This window comes from Plasmodium knowlesi, assembly GCF_000006355.2.
Source record: "Plasmodium knowlesi strain H genome assembly, chromosome: 7".
NCBI classification, from domain to species: Eukaryota; Apicomplexa; class Aconoidasida; order Haemosporida; family Plasmodiidae; genus Plasmodium; species Plasmodium knowlesi.
Genome location: NC_011908.2, coordinates 1,321,164 through 1,341,383, shown reverse-complemented (window position 1 = coordinate 1,341,383; position 20,220 = coordinate 1,321,164). Strand labels below are relative to the sequence as shown.

Genomic DNA, 20,220 nt, shown 5'->3' with positions numbered 1-20,220 from the left:
TTTTGAGGGCACACAATGAACCAAGCTAATCAGAACACATATGTATACAACACAGAGCCGCCATTTGTGAGGATCCAAGTGGAGGGTTTTTACCCACACACGCAGAACATTTCTCTTTCGCTCTTTATGCACTTCCTATTATCTCCGTCTGTGCATTGCTTTCCTCAGGTTCCATAATTTCAAACATGGTCTTCAACTTTTTGATGATGGAGTAAAAGTCGTTTATTATTTCTTCCGGAATGTTGGGAACCAAAGAAAGGTTGATAAAAATGTTTGAGGGCCCATCTTTACTTGGAGGGGATCCATCGTTAATGTTAAGGTTTATGCACTTGTTCTCACCACGATTGATGTGTTCCTCTTTTTCGTTGTACGTTACCTTAATGTCATATTCTGAATTATTTCCCCCTCGCACATCCTTACATTTTTCGGATGCTTCCTCTCCTGGCAGGGTAATACATGATTTGGGGGAGAAAAACCTTATAAATGCATCTTCGGATTGTCCATCGAACTTCTTATGTGTATGTTCTTCTCCTTCAGAGGCGCCTGCCTCAGCATTCATAGAATGTTCATAATCTATGGAACCTGCTGTTTCAGCATTCATAGAATGTTCATAGTCTATGGAACCTGCTGCCTCAGCATTCATAGAATGTTCATAATCTATGGAACCTGCTGCTTCAGCATTCATAGAATGTTCATAGTCTATGGAATCTGCTGCCTCAGCATTCACAGAATGTTCATAATCTATGGAACCTGCTGCTTCAGCATTCATAGAATGTTCATAGTCTATGGAATCTGCTGCCTCAGCATTCACAGAATGTTCATAGTCTATGGAATCTGCTGCCTCAGCATTCACAGAATGTTCATAATCTATGGAACCTGCTGCCTCAGCATTCATAGAATGTTCATAATCTATGGAACCTGCTTCCTCATCTAGGCTGATGCCTTTACCGGAATCATCTTCCTCCTTTGGGACACCTACATAGTCACTTTCGATGTCTTCCTCGGCCTTCTCGGTCTTCTTTACCTTCTCTTCCCCATTAATGGTGGCAATTGTAACTTCCTCCTCATTCACACTAGAATCATCTGCTATGTGTGGCGTGTAGCTGTCCTCCCTTTTTCTCCTTAAGTTCTTTTTCTCTTCCGCCCTTTTGTCACTCAGCTCTCGGTACGATGAGAGAGCAATTAGTTCACTTAACCTTTGGAGATAGGGAATTCTGTGCGTCTGTTGAGACACACTAGAATTGTCCACAGAACAGAAGGTGAAAAAATGGGATCCACAATTACTTGCAACTGCAAGCAGGAAGAATAACGCACATGCCAGTTTCATTTCTGTATGTTTGATACCACGAGGTAGGTATTGTATGTGTAGCTACTTGTGTAATTCCCCACGGTGTTCGTAAGTTGTTAAGGGTAGGTAAACCTCAGAATGCGGAGGGAAAGACAAGCGGGGGATGGCAAAAGTGGGAGTGCTGGAAGGCAAGGCAATGGTGCAAAATGTGTTGACTTCAACTTGTTAATTTTTTGAAATAAAATAAAAAATAATAAAATAAAAAATAAAAAAATAATAAATAAAAAAATAATAAATAAAAAAATAATAAATTATAAAATAATAAATTATAAAATAATGAATTATAAAATAATATATTCACAAAATAATGAATTACGAATTGACATGTTGACAAAATGTATCATTTTCAGCGTAAGTTAGAAATAACCGATCACCATCTTCCTATTTATTGTTTTCCATTTTGTTCCTTGCCCTTTTCCCCATCAGCGAACACGCCTCGTTGCATGTCCTACCTTGCATGCGCAAAAGCCTAGGCAACTTGTCCATGTAGACTGGGGCGTCCTCAATTTCTGTAAACGTGGCGCAGTCCCTTGTTTTTAATTCCCCCCCAAGTGACACCAAGTGACACCAAGTGGCACCAAGTTCACACATGTCCTTGCATACATGCATTCACTCTTGCATGCAAACGTTACCCCAGCTCCTCGGCATACGTCCACGTGTCTTGCCACCTCGCTCAGGTAGACCTCCCCGTGCAGCAGTTCCCACGCTTAAGGCTTACATTGTTTCCTTTCCTAGAACGACATGCAATGAGGAGCATAAACAACATGAAATAAAAAGTATAAACAGCATGCAATTAGGAAGGTATACACCACGCACTCCTTGTGCACTAGAGAAGGCAATCGCTCCACACACGAAATAAACATTTTCCCACATGCATGCACTTATTTTCCTTGCGCGTTCTCAAATTTTTCCTACCAGTAGTCACTCCTTCGCTTGAGATCTACGCACACAAATTATCAAACAGGACAAAGTTCGCGGCGCCGCAAATCTCCGTGTGCATAATGCAGGTATAGTAGCGCTCATATTTTTTCTTCTCACTTTTTTTACACATTAAAAGGGAAACACACAGCAGGGTGGAAATCTCCAACATGGTTACAGTTTTCTTTTTTTTCTTTGTTGTTCCTTCATTTCCTCGCCATTACAACTTGTTACATATGTGCACGCATGCGTTTATGTATTATACCCCTTTCGTGAAGCGCAAGTTCCTGTCCCAAAAATAGGGTTATGCGGAAAAGCAACGGAACTCACATTTTTAATGTGTTTACTAAGGGGCAAGCAAAATAAAAGTAATGAAATTGCGTCTTATCTGAAGAACTATGTCAGCCGCTCATTTGCCTATCTTCCCAGTGTGGGGGATTTACTCCACCTCAACCGTAGTCCAGAAAAAAAAAAAAAAAATTACGTACAATTTGTGCACATTTCATTTTCCCTCATTCATTCGTTGTTTTTTCGTTTTTTTTTTTTTTTTTTTTTTTTTTTCTCGTTTATTTGCCTGATCCATGCAGGTGAAAATTTGGTAAAGCGCACAATTACCCTTGGGTGATTTACAACCCTTGCTCGATGCGGGTGAAAAATGGAACAAAAAAAAAAAAAAAAAAAAAAAAATTGCCAATGTGGCCGGCAGAAAAACACAACAAATTTAATGTGTTCTTTTAAGTTGGCCCTGCGGGGCAAAGCCAGTGCCAACCCCATTTACACTTCTCGCCGCTATAATGGGAAAATTGGAAACGGCCTAAACAGCCAAAATGCTTTTCTTCACACAGCTGTCTCTTTCTTTTTTTGTTATACACTTTAAGCATAAATGGAATAAAAAATATGACTTGTTCATAATTTTTTTTTCTTTTTTTCAAATTATGCGTCCAGCGCACACACAAATTTGCAGAGCGAACGAGATATCTTTTCTTTCTCCTTATTTTCCATTCGTTCGGGCACATTTTACAGAACATTTGGCAGAAATAAAAACTTCAGGGTAATAGTTTCGTGCAGCACTTCCACCCGTGCATATGTCCAAAATTTATTTGTCAAAAAATGTCCCCCACAGATGGTTTACGACATTTTCGTCATTTATAAATTTGGGGCCACGTGCACAGGCGTGTCTCTCCAAAATGAGCATGTCATTCGTTTGGTCTCCTCCACTGGGTAAATCTTTACCCAGGCACATGAGTCATATTCTCGCGGAGGCGCTGCACAAATAGATGATCGGAGTAATAATCGTCGTAAATCAAATTCCTATTTTGGTACACATGTATCACACTTGTGTTGCACAACATCCCATATATGACGTTGTAAGAAAAAAACATGATGCCAAGTACCATTAGTTTTTTTTGTTGCATATTTTCAAACACTTCATTGAACCTCCGATTGTTTAGCAGAATTGGTGGTATGTACGGTTTCAAATAATGCGGGAATATCAAACTTGCTGCAATCAGGACGTAAATAAAAAGGACAAAACGGCATATAAGTCGGTAAATTAATGCCGCCTTGATGTTCCGCAAAAATATAACATACTTTTCTTCACCATTGCTACTGTTGTCTGCTTGGTAACTGTCTTCTTCAAAATATATTTCCGTATCCTCTCCATGGTTTAATAAATCGAAATATTTCTTTATTCGACTTAACACATAGTGAGATTGTCAGGATTTGCAAAAATAAATGGAGATTTGATTGTCCCTATTTATGTATGATGGAAATGTGTCCTTTTGGACGAATAAAAATTCATAACTTTCTTTTAAAAAATTTCTGTCTCCATGCACAACTTCCCTAGTCCCGTTCTTCAAAACGATGAAATCGTAGCTTAAAAAGAGGAGCAACAATAATTTCAGGAATAATTTTAGGTAATACATTTTGGCTTCCACGTATGTGATGTGTGCTCCTCCGAAGTTGCCTTTTCCCACGTCGTGCCTTGGTTCATTGGAGAAAGGGATTATATGGTTTCCTTTCCGTAACGCCTTTTTTTTTTCCTCTTCTTTCTCTGTTATAGTGATGGAATATATCTTTCCATCACCCCTTGGCGCGCTTCCTCCGTACAGAGGCGGCGCGCAGCTTCTGGTATGATTAACCAACTGGCTCTTTAATTCCCAACACAGTTCATTTTTTTTTTTTTTTTTTTTTTTTTTTTGCTTCTTTCTCTGGACTTTCCTATTTTAACAGTGCTCACTCCAGAGGAGAAATCACACAATGAGGAAATTCCAACGGAAGGAAAAAAAAAAAAAAAAAAAAAGAAATGTACAAAAATTTGCTCGTACAATTTACCCAATGATCATCCTTTTGGGGAAAAAAAAAAAAATTTAGAAAGAAGTTTTCTGCTACACCGAGTGAAACTCTGCTGGGTGTGTTTCGCACGCTGCCGCTGCGGGCGGGACGTATCGCCGCTTCTTTTCCAACGTGGAAAAAATGGTATATAGAGTGGCGAAAAAAAAAAAAAAAAAAAGTAAACAGAATACTTACACAGAATGAAAAAAAAAAAAAAAACATATCAACAAACATGAAAAAAAAACGACGAGCAGATTGACTTAGCTTGACTGGGCTCGGTAAAATGAGCTCCCGCGCAAACCCTCCTGGTGCGGTGTGCTGCCCTATGCTGGGAAATGTTGCTAGGGAGGGAGGGACTTTTGCCCCCTCGGAATTTCCCCACTTTGCCACTTCACCATGTCGCTATCTGGGTTGTTTTATTTATTTTTTTTTTTTATTTATTCCCCCTTTTGCTACAAAAACGCGGGGACATTAATTAAGTTGCGAAAATTGTCGAGAAAGAAATACGAATTGACATTTTTCTTCTTTATGCGCGGAATGTACTCGATGGTATTTTTGTTCAGGTTAAAATGAACTCTTTTTGTCACGTGTGACTTGGTTTTCCCTTTTTTCAAAATGGTTTTCTTGACGATGCCATTTTTTCTCCTTTCCCTGATTTTCCCTTTCGCATCGGTTGCTACGCCGTTGCTCAGCGCGCTTTTGTTTTTGTCTTCGCCCCCTTGGCCTATTATCATAGAATTTTTTTTTTCCGTTTTTGACTTTTTGTTTTGTTTAGCTATTTTTGCCATTTTATTTCGCTTCGCCAGCTTGGCCAACTTGCTTTGTTTCGCTAGCCTCACCAATTTGCCTTGTTTCGCTAGCTTGATCATTTTTCCCAGTTTGGCAAATTTTTCCATTTTTTTCCCCTTTTTTGACTTTTCCACATTGCTTTTTACTATTTTCTTTTTTATCATTCCTATGTGCACGTTCTTGTGATCTCCGTTAGCAACTACATCTCCCCTGTCCGCATTTTCGAGTTGTAGACATATGTCGTCTTCTCCCTCGTCATTTGTCAGCAGGGTGTAGCACGGGTGTGTTTGACAAACTCGATTATCGCTACTAGCAGAGCAGGCGCTATTTTTCTTCTTCAAGTGTTTGTTCACTTTTAGCTTCCTCCCCTGTATGCACCCTCCCTGCAAGTCCGACTTGTCAATGGAATAGATGGGCAAATCCGACTTCCCCTTATTTTCGAGAATAATACTCCCCGAAAAACCTCGTTTGTTATTTTGGATAAAGTCTATGATATTAAGTTTGTGTTTGTCTTTCCCTTCGATTGAGCTGCTTGCGTGTTCTCCATCGGGCGCGTTGCTTCCTTCTCCGTTGTTGTATTTGTCTTTGTTCTTTTTTTTTTTTTTTTTTTTTTCAATTTCTTTTTTGTTCTTCTTGGACGACGACTTCATCTTTCCCACCAAATTGTCTTCCATAATTATCGCTTCCTGCATATTGACTTTTTTTTTTTTCTTCTTCTTCTTTTTTTTATCGTCCAGGTTACCGTTCTCTTCTCTCTTTCGCTTCAGGACCTTCTTCTTCTTCCCCTTCATGCGGTCCTTTCCCATATTCATTCCAATATCATTTTCCTCGTCACTTCCTATATCACTTTCCAAATCACTGCTCAGGTCGTCTTCCATCTCTGCGTCGTCGCCCTCCTCGATGATCGCCCTGAGGCGGTTGAACTCGTTCGACGCTCGATCCCTTTTGGACCTCTTCTTACAGTTAAGCACACCATCCAATTGTTTCTCTCCACCCTTTGCGCCATCCCTAGGGGTGGTCAAATGGGAATCTCCATTATTTCGCGAAATTTGTTCTTCCTCCCTGGACGGGGCAGAAGCGGAACCATTGTACGCCCCCGTGGCCTCAAAGTTTTCCACAAAAATGGGCGTCTTTTTCGATCCACTCTTTTTGTCCTTCTTGTTGCACTTCTGCTTATTCCCCCCACGTTCACCGTGGCCTGCAACAAAGGAATTGTAAAACCCCCTGAGGACTTTGGTAGCATAGGGATTTTTGCATTTCCCAAGGTACCTGCAAATTCTCTTCTCCAGCATATTTTTCCCTACATTTAACTTCAAAATGACAGAGAATATTTTATTTCTAATTACATCGATTATGTGTTTTCTTTCTGTCTTGCAAATAATTTTAAAAAAAAAGTCCATGAGTAAGAGAAAATTCTTTATGTGCACTTTTTCATTTTGATCCTTAGCCTTTAAATAAAATTGGTTTCCAAAAAATTCTTTAAAAAATGTATCGATGTGATTGTAAAAAACGTCATTTGTGTCGTCAAATATTCGAAGCATTATTTTGTTATACCTCTTGATGTAATCACTGCGCCATGAGTACCGATGTAGGAAAAGGAGACACTCTGCCTGGAAAACTTTGAATAAAAATAAAAACTTGTTCAAGCGGTAAAGGTCCAGAGAGTCATACTTACTAGACATAACCCTTAAAAAGTTTTGCAAAAATAGGAAGACGCCTTTTTTTTCTTCGCTCTTGTCCACCTCATCAATGTTTCTTAAAATTTTGCTTATTTTGCAAGCTGCGATTTTTTGCTCTTCCGATGAGTAACATAGCCAATAATAGTAAAATAGGCCTTTGCAAATGTAGGACAAATTATGTCCATCCAGAGGTACTTTTTTTTTTTTTATATAATCAGTCAAGGCCTTTATTCCTGTGTCCCTTCTTTCTTTATTCACATGGCACAGGTCAACAAATAACAGTTCAATTTCTGACTTCTCCGTCTTTTTCTTCCCTCTTTTTTTATTTTCTTCCATTTTTTTTTTTTTTTTTTTTTTTTTATTTTTTTGCGGGGAAAAATCACCGTAAATCGTCTTCGTACACTTCTTCCACTGGAGAGTGTCTACACTTACTGCTTGGACAAAGGGTGTCACCCTATGGGGCAGGGAGACCTGTAGGATCTACCTGTATGACACTTCTTCACTTATGTACAAGGGGAGGGGGATGCCCTTCATAAATTTGGTGCAAATTCTCCGCAAGCGGGTATACATACGTATGCAAATACATAGCACGCGAAAACGGGGGGAACCCCTCCCGTGAGGTAATTATTCTGATCTGCCTTCGTTCTTCTATTGGTTCAAAGTGAATGATAAATTCCTTTCCCCCTCCTCTGGAACTTTATGTCCTCACCTCGCATCTACCTTCCCCCGTTGTGATGTGGAACAGGTTCGAAGGAGAGTCAATTATGGCTTCTCCACGACCAAAAGAAAAAATTAAACGTGGTTGTAGGCATACGATAGTTACAGGAACATGAAAAATATAGAACTCATGAATTTTCCCTTGAAGCTGCAGCAACGACATATGAAGGGCCGAAATATAATACGGTGAGCAATGTTTTTGCTTTTCCTTCTTTTAGCCTGCTTCAAAAATGGAAAATTTTCCACATGTACTTCGACTTGTGCCTCCCAAACAAGAAGGGATATAGAATTATGAACAACGCTGTGATCGTTCCTGTTGGTACAGACCTTTGTTTGGTTTGCGCTTCGCTTCTCTACTGGGCTCTGCGTCAGTTTTTACGTGAAGTTTTTTTTTATTTGGGGATTATGGGACTAGCTGGGGTTAGAATTAATTAACATATATTTTAAAATGGAAAAAATTGGAAAGGAAAAAAATTGAAAAGAAAAAGCTGCAGAAAAATATGGTTGGAAAACAAAAGGTAGGAAGGGAAAAAGTTCGAAAAAAAAAAAATTGGGTAATAAAATGCTTGCGGAGTTCTCTTCTGAAGCAGATTTTTTGTATTAATTTTTAAATTGAAAAAAAAAAAAAAAAAAAAAAAAAATTCAATTCAATTCAATTAAACTTCAAAAGTTAAAATTTATATATATTTTTTTTTTCACTTTTTAAAATTGTTTTTTCTACCTGTTTTTTTTAAATCATTTTTTTTTTTGGAATCATTCCTTTGAATTATCTTTGTAAATCGCTTTTTAAAAACCCTCTTTATAAATTACTATTTTCCCCAACAGCGCTGTTACTGTACGCATTTTTTGACGCAGTTTTTTTTTTTTTTTTTTTTTTTTTTTTCGCTTTAAAATGCAGTTCGATTCGTCCACATAGCATAATTTTTAATTCCCTTTAAATCATCGTCAAACAGCCTGCAATTCTCCTCCTGAAAGCTGAGGGGAAGAAACGAATAAAGAAAACTCTTCACCGATGTTCTTTACCGATGTTCTTTACCGACGTACTTCACCGACATACTTCACCCGAGCAGGATATGTCACTAATGCAAGTGGACTAGTCACTGTAAATAGCCACAGCCGCAACTTAGGGGACCACATAAAATTTCCGAAAGGGCCAGAAATCTTTTCCCCAATTGGAGGATTGTACAAGTATGCACGGTGAAGTCGTTTAAAACCATAATTGAGTAGGCCGTCCACTAAAGGGAAAATAAAAACAAATGGACCCGTGGTCATGAGTCGGATTAGGAGCGTGTATGGAGAGGGGGGAGTGAGAAATATACTCGTACACCTCTTTTCCCACTGAATCACCAAAAGGCGAAACGAAAAGGAAAAAACGACATACTCCCACAAAACATTGTGCATTCGCCGAAAAAGGAAAAGACAAAAGATGGAAAATGAAAAAAAAAAGAGGTAGGAATTATTCCTCCCATTGGTAGATTAGGACTTGGGTCCTATATATCCTTCAACACTAAGCCGGTGCAGCCGTATGAGGAAGAATCCGGCAGATACATTATGTGGTCATGTACACAGAATAATGTGGACAAGAAAAATAGAGTCGGATCATGGAAAGCAAAGCAGTAGTGGCTCAATGCACGTCGTCCATAAAATGCGGGAAAGGTGTCTATATGTACGATTTGTTTATGTTTTTTTTTTTTTTCGAGGGGGGAAAATTCCATATCACTACTTCATCACACGGATTGATAGGGACATAAGGTTGTCGAAAAGCTATAATGCTACTTCTATGGTCCATTCCACTGTATCACTTTTTATGCACTCAATTTGAAGTAGCTGAATTGTATTTACCCATACGTGGGGGATACGTTCATGCTGATATGGCTAACTTCTTTTTTTTTTTTCTCGCACATGCTTACGCACGCCGAACCCCCGTAAATTATCCCCATGTGTTTATCACCACAGTATACGTAACATGCACACATTGACTGATCCCCCCGCCCCCCAGTCCCGTCGCACATATTCCAAAATGGTAAAATTATTTTTTTTCAAAAGGTAACCCATTTTGTTCCAAACAATTTGGTCTCTTCACTCGCACAAATGTGAACAATTCGCAACAGTGCTAAAAATAAAAAAAAAAAAAAAAAAAAAAAAAGGCAGATTCTCCATTTCACATCAAACTTCTTCCTACTTATGACAAAGGAATGAATTTTCTCACGTCCCATTTTTCAGCCCAAGTGTAACGGCATATATATAAACCAGTGTATCACCATCCGTGTTGTAATGGGGGGAGGGTTAAAACCCTACTGAGGTGAAAGAGCATCTCGCTATTAGCCAGGAAAAGGCAACACTATGCAGGACTCCTGCCATGTGTACAGTTAACTTATGTACAATATCCTGTGGGTGATCACCTTTGGTAAATTTTGTTCCTCTACTTGGGATATATTTTTACGCCAACTTTTTTACCCTGTCCTTCCTCTGGCATTTCGGAATTTAGACTTTTTCGCAGATCGTTCTTCACTCCCCATTTCAGCGCAACGCTTCACACAAACGAATCCGCGGCGCCTGACCCACTCCGAAAAGGCAGGAATAACTTTCCCTATGTTGAATTATCATCAGGGTGCCTATCCCACATTGTTCGTATTACACACGGAGTTGTATCCATCTCTCGAGGGAACCAACATTCATGCAAAACGGAATATCCCCCGTGGAAAAAAGTTAGCAGTTTAACATTGTAAATCATCATCGGAACCACATTCAATGTGTAGGGGAGAAAATAGAAAAACAAATTAAGGTCTCCTTTATTTTATTATTTTATTTTTTCCGATATTCTAACACTTGTGGGGCGCTACGTACACCATACTGTAACACTGAACGGGGTCTGTTTTTTTCCGCCCCCCCCCGGTTGAAACATCAAGCGAAATTATAACATGGAAAGAGGGCATAACTATATCTCATCGCAATCAAGGTTGGAATAGGATGTGCCAATTTTCGTTTCTCTTCTTCGCCCCCCAAGGGAGTCCAAAACTCGCGTAATCCCCGTGTGCACATGCCGAAGAGACGTTTTCATTTTGCACGTAAAGAGAAAAATATACACGCCACAAAGTGATAGCAGCAAAGAGCACAATAGCGACAAAGAGGGAGGTAGCGTATTTATTGCGCAAAAAGGGGCAAACAACACCCTTTCTCCAGAAAGAGATTCTCCAGGCCCATCTGGCCCCCATGAAGGTCTGCTTAAACCGAACCCGTTCGTAAAGCACAAGAAGTAGGAGAGTAGGAGACAAAGAAACATCTTCCTCCTGATGTGAAGGCATGCGTAAACTCTCCCACGTGTGCACTCCCAAATCGCCTAAATCAACAAAATGAGCAACAAAAAGTGGGGGAAAAACCTCCTGTATGATGACTACGAGGACGACTTAGTGGACTACGACAACTACAATGAGGAATATTACTCCGAGTTTGAATGCCAAGAAGGGATGGATATCCCGAAAACGAAAGGAAAAGATAACACCAAAGGGAAGGCACTTGATAAGAAGCCAAAACAACAGGGTAAGGTCGCCAAGGTGAAGAAGCCAAACCAGCAGGGAGAAGCCGCCAAGGTGAAGAAGCCAAGCCAGCAGGCAGAAACCGCCAAGGTGAAGAAGCCAAACCGACAGGGCGAGGAAACCCAAATGGAGAACCAAAATGACACCACTTCGAACGCTCTCCAGAATGAGATCCAAGCGGACAGCCAAGGCAACAGGTGCATCATGCTAAGTACGCTGAACATCCTCGTGCTCGGGCACATCGACGCGGGAAAGTCCACCCTCATAGGAGCATTGTTGTACAACTTAAGCTACGTAAGCGAACAAACGGTGAAAAAATATGAACACGTCAGGGAAAGTTCCAAGTATACCTTCATATTAGACGAAGAGGACGACGAAAGGGAGAGAAACATAACACTTTTTAACAAAAAAAAAGAATTCTACGTATATTACACCAAGGGGGAATTACAAGAAGCCTATAATCGTGTGCTGAGCACTCAGGGGGGGAGCAAAAAAGGGGCCAATAGGCCCCATAAGAGCAGTCAGGAAAGCGCCGACGGCAAGAACGCCACACATGCTCCCTACACGGACAGAACCATATTTGACGATTTTTACAAAAACAAAACCATTCACAGTGATGTGCACTTTTTAAGGAAAATAAACATTTTTGACACCCCGGGACACAACGAACTGGTGACAAATTTGCACACGTGGAGTTTTTTTGCAGATTCTGCCATCCTAGTTGTAGATGCAAATAACATTTACAACCAAAAAAATGATGAGACCTACAGAAACATTTCTATATTAGAAGCAGTAGGAATTTCTAACGTAATTGTAGCGGTAAACAAGTTAGATCTGTTCGATTATGACTCAGAAGTGTTCGAAGATATATGTAAAACGATAAAGTCTTTTTTTCAATGTGCCAAAAGTGACAGCATTTACAATTTTGTTCTTAGTAATAACTTCTACGTGAAGGGTGGACGCTCAAAAAAAAGCAGTTCTACTGCCACGGGGAATCAAGCACTATTTGAACCCAATTTAACGTTCATTCCCCTTTCTGCGTACAAAAATTTGAACGTGGTTAAATTTGAGGAAGATAAAAGGCCATTACTGAATAACACCTTTAGCCTATACGATGAAATTAAGTACATGAATTTAAGGAAAGATTTATTCCGGCTAAAAGTATGTGCGGAGGTTCTGAGTGATAAAAAGATGGCTCTAACTTTTTACTACAATTTTGTCAGCAACAATGACCTCTTTTTGAATAACATTTTTTACAACTTTTGCCAAGATGGGAAGGGAAACATAACAAATTCGATCAAGAAATCTCCAAATGAAGAAGACACATTTGTAGGGGTTGTCCAAGACTTAACAGAATCAAATAATATGATCAATGCAAATATTAAAGTATTGCATGGGTTCCTAAAAAGTAAAAATAACTACGTCTTATTACCCGTTGGCGAAAAAATTACAGTGAAGAAAATTGAAAAGGACACCACTTTGTGTAAATACGTCAACATAGATGACCTCTGTGACTACCTAACCAATACGAAGAATCTTCCTTTCATAACGAAGGTGTTAGAACAAGAAATGGCACCCAAAAAAAGTAATAACCCTGGGGGTAATGGCAGTGATAGTCATACCCTTCGCAGTGCTCACAACGGACAAGACGAATTCGAATCTTTTATAAACATTTTACCCAAGATAATTGCATCGTGCCCGATTAGCAAAAATGCACATATAACGAACGACATCGTAGAAAACGTCTTCTTCAAAATTGATGATAACAAGATAAAGAACGGATCAGTTTTGGTAAATAACGTACCAACCAATTCGGAAATAAAAAGCGCACCTTATGGGGCAAAAAATACCACCTTTGCATGCAACAAAGTGAAAGTATTAATAAAAGTGAACCAAGTTAAAATCCCATTGATCATAGGACGAGTGTATCTTTTATATTCCTTAAACTTTTCGCATAGCGTAACAGTTCAAAATATTCTCTATATGTATAAAAATAAAAGCGATTCCTTAAGTTATCACAGAGCGGAGGGGGAAGGTAAATTAGACGCCGAATGTAAGGCAAATGATGAGGCACAAATTACTGATTTAAAAAATTATGTAAAAAATGTGGACGTGCTTTACGAAAAAGTGAATAATAAAAAATGCTTACGCAGCGATGATATTGGCGTCCTTGAGCTTCTTGTTAATGATAATTCATTCATGTGCACGCAGTGCTTCAGGCCCGAATTAAACTACTACATCTCGCAGGACAACCCCTTTTTCAGCGTCTACGACCTCCTTTCATGCAGCATCTCGCCCCTCTCGCGCTTTATTCTCTCTGAGGAAAACAAAATTGTTGCCAGTGGTTTGGTGATAGGCGAGGCGTGAACATGTGCACGTGTAAACATATATATATATATATATATATATATATATATATATATACATATACACATGCGTTTGCACCCTCCCGCGCTAACTCACAAGAACGCAACTGTACCGCGTTCACAGTAGCCCCCCATTCTCTTGTCCCCTCCGCTGCCCCTCCTGCTGTCGCAAGAATGCATCTGCGTTGTTACACAGGTGTACAAATTGTAAAATGAAGTTAAATGAGAGTAAATATAAAAATAAAGAAGAAAAAAGGTGCGCCGTTGCAAAGATGCGCAGCGCACAGTGAATGTACGCTTCCAAAGGGTTCAATTAAGAAAAACCCATAAAAGCGCTCAATTGTTCTCTCCCCGACGTGTGTGTCACTTGGGAAGTACTGCACAAACAGCCAAACACGGAAATTTAAAAAATAAAAAATAAAATAAAATAAAATAAAATGCAACTTTGTTTATTTTTTCAAAACTACCATATGTGCTGACAAAAAAAAAGCATACACAAAAACGCACAATTAAATTATCCGCCCTTTTTATTTACTGTTTGAACGATTTACGTAGTTTATCAGTAATTTTTGTTCATCCCCCGCACCCATGCAAACATTTGCTGACAGTGTTTATGCACATACATATTCTTATATGGGCATAGGTCGAATGGGCTTTTTCTGCACCTTTTGAAAACTTTTAAGCCGTACCTTTCTGCTGGCGCAACTTTCCTTTTTCAGTTCGTACAGCCTTGCTTTAATCAGCTTCGCCCATTCGGATGGTGGAAGATCAATTTGGCTGGGTTCGTAGGGAAACATCGCGGTTACTTTAAAGCGAACGTGTACGTATGTATTTATGAGCCTGACGCATGAATATATTTATGTGAGAGCAAAAATGCAGTGCCAGAAAATGAACATTTGTTTGAACATGTGCACATATGTACAAGCCTATTTTTACATGCGAAAGGCTCTCCTGCTTTGTGGCAAATTATCCGTCAAATCACATCAGCTGTGACATTTAAATAAGCATTTTAAAAAATCACACCGCTGGAAAAGGAGCCAATTATTTAAGGCAGCATTCTGCGCATTTCAAATTGAGTAAAAAAAAAAAAAAATGCTTCCGTTTACCCATGTTCAGAGACATTTTTACACACACTCGTAAGTACTCCTCAATTGTGTCCAACCGAAAATGATGCATTTCAAAAACATATCATCGTGTAGACGATTATGTCTGAAAGGCAAAATAACTGTTAACATTTGCAGTAAAATGAATGTGCATTTCTTAAATTATGTGGACTCTTTAAATAAATGTCTTGCTACGAAAAACGCGAATCGCATCCTTTTTTCGACATCAAAAAATGCGGATTACGTGAAATACGTAAACGAAATAAATAATTTCATTGACACCTTTGAAAAAAATTCTGACGACTCTTCTTCCAGTGGGGAAAATATCCTTTCCATATTGCAAAAAATTAAGAATGAAAAAAAATATGAACAAAATGAAGATCTCATGGAAATTATAAGTAGCATAAAACTGCTCATAGAGAAAAGAGTTCGCCCAGTTATCGTGAATGATGGAGGAGATATTAAATTCATTTGTTTTGACGTAGATGATGGTACAGCAACGACGCCCACAAGTGTGTCCATGTATTGAAGGGGCGAACGGACAAATGTGCATATGTACATGTGCACCGCGCTACTGTCCCACTACTACAGAAGTAGACGTATGTTTTATTCATCGTTACTCATTTACATGTGCTCACCTTAACTCCTCAAAAATGTTCCATCCCCGCAGGCATAGTTTACGTACAACTGGAGGGCGCATGCGTCACATGTTCGCAAAGTGAAATAACGCTGCAGTATATGATTAAAAATATGCTCACATACTACATATCCGAAATTAAGGAAATTAAAAATGTGTCAAAAAATGGAATTATTCTTTAATGTACACCAAAAAAAAAAAAAAAAAAAAAAAAAAAAAAACACATAAGGAAAGATAGGACCATTTGTGTTTCACCAAAGACTGAACTTTTCGAAAAAAGGATGAAAGTTTAAAATAGAGTGTAACTGCAAAGGTTGCTCAAGCAACAACACAAGACATATGTTTCTTTTAAATGAAGATGCATACAGCATTACCACGTTGAGTAATCTTTAAATGTAAAAAGAGTGCTCAGTCCAAATACCACCATGGAAGGGTAAAGGACACCTATGCCCCTTGAACGGAAAATATCACATTCGAATAAGGAAAAGCGAAAGAAATAAATGTAACGTCATTTTTTTTTTTTTTTTTTTGTCTCAATGGTGAAAGAATCCCATGTTTGTATCTTCAAAATATAAGTCGAATGAAACGTGCACACCTTTTTTAAACCAAATAAAAAGTCAAGATGATTCAACATCAAATGTGCTGGAAAAGAAATGCATAAGTATATTCTTCCGTTTGTTTTTTTAAACATTTTCTCAAAATGCGACATCTTTTATGTATATGCCAAAAAATGAAGTGAACCTTTTTGTAGGCAATAGTATACACACATAACCCTGTCTATAGCGATCTTATCATTTATTAAACATGTTTGGCATAAGTGACATAAGAATTTTTCCCCTTTTCCACCATTTGTTTGTAAATTAATTTGTTACTTCTTTTATTTTTTTTTTAATTCCTACACATAACGTTTTTCTTAATGAAGCAAAAACGTAACCTTATTTTCGTTAATGTAAAAAATTATGAACAGTTCATATTTTTCTTTTTTTTTTTTTAAACCCATTCCTGCACACACCACGGGAAGTGACTAAACCGGAAATTTTAATCAAATGAAAAAAACGCTAAATTTTTAAACATACATGTGTGTATATTAAACCACAGAATTAGTGTACAACAATATGACTCGTAAAACGTCCTTGGAGTGGGAATTTTCATACGCACAACGCTATTGCAGTTCCCCCATGTACATTTTCACGTCTTTTTCCATTTCTTCCATATTATTTAAAAATTGGGAAAAAACACTAACCTTTATGAAAAGTTTTCCCCTTTGTTAAAATTTGATTCCTAAAGCATGGGTGAAAATGCGTAAAACGCTTCGGTACATATGTAGACGACAAACCCTGCTTTAATGCAAGAAAAGGGATAAAGTTCGAAAGAAGAAATAGTTTATTTTTACAAAACATTATTTCCCCCTTTTTTTACCTTAAAAATGCGAAAAAAAATTACCTACAAAATGCATGTGCACATATATTCCCCTTTTTAACCATTACACGTTTACATTTTTGGTGAAAAAAAAAAAAAATCAAAAAAATCAACTTCTCATACCAAATTCACAAAGACACTTCAAGCGTTTTTTTGGAACTGTCTTAAAAACACACATTTTGCATTTCAAAAAAGGAATATCAGAATAGTTCTTTCATTCCACAAAATAAGGAACAATGATGAAAATGCGTAAAAGTACTTTTGCATAGTGTTTATTTTTTTCATTTATTTCTGTTGTTATAAATGTGTAAATTTGTTAAGCTTTCGATTATCCATTTAATGCGTAACTACAAATATTTGTTAGGAACTTAGATAATTTGTTTTTTTTAATTGACATCATGGCTAACAGAACACTACACAGGATAAATATTTATGTGTATTTTTATGAGCACTCCCTTCTACATTTCCAAAAGGTGCACGCACAATTTTAATGATAAACCATCTTTTTGTTTTTAAATAGCCACAAAGGTGATTTAAAACTATAATTTTCTTTTGTTCCAATGCGGTGTATGATGCAAGTATAAAAAGGCAAGCCAAACAAGAGATATGCATTTTGTCATGTTACCTCCTGTTTATATATATACATTCTTCCACCAAGGAGGCACTTGTGATGCTATGTGTCTACACGTAAATCATGTAAACTGCTCGATAATTTAATCATACATGCGTTTCTACAATTTAGCTTAAACAATAAACACCTATGTGAATTAAATTTTAACGAAATGACGAAAAGTTGAAGGGTGCACATCTTACCCATTTGTTGTCTTTTTTTTTAATTAATACAAGTAAACTTATGTCCAAAGGGCCTTTGACATTTCCATTTGAAGTTTATAAATGTACACTTTGATGCACAGGAGAAAGGGAAACTTATTTTCTACACTCTTTATGCTAATTTAAGATTACTCCATCTCACGCATACCTACAATTGAGTGTATAATTTCTATCAATACAATGAACGGGAATGACAAAAGTATAACAAGCGAAAATTTGTTAAATGAAAAAAAAAATGTAGACTCAACAACAAAATCTGGAAAAGTGGAATGTGATGCAAATAATCAATCGGACATGAGTTCAGAATTCGAGTTTAATTTCAAGAAGCACATTACGGACAGTTTCGAAGTTAAAAACAAAGGGTTGTTTAGGCTTTCTCTAGGAAACAAAGTAAATTATAAATCCAATTCTGCTAATCATAGTGAAAGCGTAGCAGACATCGGAAACAACAAAAAACACCCAGTAAATAATCGAAAAAATAATGAATTCACTAAACCTAAACAGTTATCTCAAACTAAAGGGGAAAGTCTCCTTGAAAAAAAAGATGAAGTAATAACTAATCTGAAAAAACACATAATTGTGCTAACCAACCAATTTGAAAAAAAATTAAGTAACATAGAAAATGCTCAGAAAGACAATTTTCAACTGGAACAAATTTATAAGAATAAGTATTACTTAGATATGAAAAAGGAAAAAAGTAAGGCAATAGAAATTTACGCCGAAAATGAAGAATTACTAAAGAAAATTGATTATTATAATGAATTTTTTCAAGAATTAAAAAAAAAAATTCGCTGTCTTCGGAGGAATACTCTCACTCTTATAGAACACTTTGGGACTGCCAAGAATATAAATTTCTTTCTTAAGAATGTGGAAGATATTTCATCCCTCATGCAAACTATAGAACAGAAATGTTTCCAAAAGAATACACATAAAGTGAAAGAGAAAAGTGAAAAGATAAAAGTTGATTACTTGGGAGATATAAAAAATGAGAACAAGAAAAAAAAAAAGAAGCCACCTATGAAAAATACGCTTAGAATAGCAACCCCGTCTTATAAAAATCACAAAATTCCTGCACGTTATACAACCGAAAAACAGGAAAACGCACAAAAGGTATGCATTAATAAAGAAATATATTTGCTGAATGATTCATTTTTAAATCATTATGAAAGGACAAACAAACGAAATGATAATGTAAATAGCCCTAGACGAAACAAAAATACACTTGGACATAAGAACAAATTAGGAAAAAGTAATTATCTGAAATTAGGGAATACACGAACTGAGAATAATATAGATTCTAAAAAAAGGCGCAAAGTTACAAATTTCACCATACGAATGAAAAACGTTTCTCCTGAAAATTCAGATGATATTCTACATTTGTTGAGAAAAACAAGAAGAATTAACTATTTATTAAGAAATTATTTAAAGACAGAAAATGATAAAACGATGAATTATCCAAAAGAAAATATAAACAGTCATAGGAATGACGACGAGCCATTTATATCGGGAAAAACTAAAGAATGCATATTACGCAGTAACAATAATAGAGGTTCTGCACTGCAGAGTTCTATGTTGAAAAGGGAATACATCGCTTAATCTATGGGGACGGGTAGGAAAAAGTTAAAACATTATTATGAAATAATGAAGAAAAAAAAAAATCACACATTTATGTAGCAAAATTTGGAAAATAAGAATAAGAACTATAAAAAATGATTCTTAATTTTTAGGAGGATTCAATAAAGAGATAACTTATCCTTACACGTAATCATTAATATTGCTATGTGTAACCACAATGTCATAAAAATATATCTACAGTGAATTATTCAAAATGTATTGATATTTCTAAAAAGCAAAAATTTCAACTAATGCGCTATCAAGAGGTATAAATTTATGCATTTTTAATACATTTATGCAAGACAGAATAACGTTATTTTTCTCTCTCCGCAAGAATATAACGGGCTTTTACATAATGCGAAAATGAGGATGTTGTGCCTTGTAACGAACTAATTTTATATATTAGGATATGTACACTTCCTTTTCTATTATTTAGTGATTTATACATGGGAAATGTGTAAAAATCTACATTTCAGTTCATTAATTAAGAATGTATAGTGAACGTTTGTATGTCAACATAAATATTCTTTACTTTTTGTTATTCTTTTTGTTTTAAATTTTGTATTAAACTTTTAAGAATCAAAGGAAAGGACAAAATCAATACTGTTCTTTAACATTATAGTCGTTATATTTTCGGTAGACGAGTGCAACCACTAGTCAGGTTTAAAATAAGTCTTCTTAATAAGGAAATAGCTCTTTTTTGTTTTGTCTATTACCTTAAATCTGTTAGTAAAAACTAAAGGTATACAATTTAGATGGTTCAATTTCTGTGAATTGGTTACATTTTAACTAGTAAAAAATAGCTTAAGTTCTTGCTTTACGCCCACTTCTTGAGTATGAAAAATACTTCTACATGCTGTAGACATTTCTCCAAAATAGGTATTTGCAATAAAAAAATGCGTCTTTTTTAATGCTTCGTTAGCTTAAAA

General features: G+C 36.9%; 6 protein-coding genes across 6 annotated transcripts; 3 read left to right on the top strand and 3 right to left on the bottom strand.

Annotated features, from left to right (window-relative positions):
• Nucleotides 1-124: 124 nt before the first annotated feature.
• Nucleotides 125-1,327, bottom strand: PKNH_0730000 (merozoite surface protein, putative; the record flags this gene model as incomplete). The annotated part of the gene is made up of 1 exon (XM_002258557.1): nucleotides 125-1,327. The coding sequence occupies one exon, from the start codon at nucleotides 1,325-1,327 to the stop codon at nucleotides 125-127; it is 1,203 nt and encodes a 400-aa protein (XP_002258593.1).
• A 2,168-nt stretch (nucleotides 1,328-3,495) lies between these two features.
• PKNH_0729900 (selenoprotein, putative) lies at nucleotides 3,496-4,191 on the bottom strand (the record flags this gene model as incomplete). The annotated part of the gene is made up of 1 exon (XM_039113950.1): nucleotides 3,496-4,191. The coding sequence occupies one exon, from the start codon at nucleotides 4,189-4,191 to the stop codon at nucleotides 3,496-3,498; it is 696 nt and encodes a 231-aa protein (XP_038969585.1).
• An 861-nt stretch (nucleotides 4,192-5,052) lies between these two features.
• PKNH_0729800 (nucleolar protein Nop52, putative) lies at nucleotides 5,053-7,404 on the bottom strand (the record flags this gene model as incomplete). Its single annotated transcript, XM_002258555.1, has 1 exon — nucleotides 5,053-7,404. The coding sequence occupies one exon, from the start codon at nucleotides 7,402-7,404 to the stop codon at nucleotides 5,053-5,055; it is 2,352 nt and encodes a 783-aa protein (XP_002258591.1).
• A 3,734-nt stretch (nucleotides 7,405-11,138) lies between these two features.
• Nucleotides 11,139-13,688, top strand: PKNH_0729700 (elongation factor Tu, putative; the record flags this gene model as incomplete). The annotated part of the gene is made up of 1 exon (XM_002258554.1): nucleotides 11,139-13,688. One exon carries the CDS (start codon nucleotides 11,139-11,141, stop codon nucleotides 13,686-13,688), a length of 2,550 nt encoding a protein of 849 aa, XP_002258590.1.
• Nucleotides 13,689-14,854: 1,166 nt separating this feature from the next.
• PKNH_0729600 (NifU-like protein, putative) lies at nucleotides 14,855-15,609 on the top strand (the record flags this gene model as incomplete). The annotated part of the gene is made up of 2 exons (XM_002258553.1): nucleotides 14,855-15,281; nucleotides 15,461-15,609. 2 exons carry the CDS (start codon nucleotides 14,855-14,857, stop codon nucleotides 15,607-15,609), a joined length of 576 nt encoding a protein of 191 aa, XP_002258589.1.
• A 2,248-nt stretch (nucleotides 15,610-17,857) lies between these two features.
• On the top strand, nucleotides 17,858-19,273 carry PKNH_0729500 (conserved Plasmodium protein, unknown function; the record flags this gene model as incomplete). Its single annotated transcript, XM_002258552.1, has 1 exon — nucleotides 17,858-19,273. One exon carries the CDS (start codon nucleotides 17,858-17,860, stop codon nucleotides 19,271-19,273), a length of 1,416 nt encoding a protein of 471 aa, XP_002258588.1.
• Between the last annotated feature and the right edge of the window lie 947 nt (nucleotides 19,274-20,220).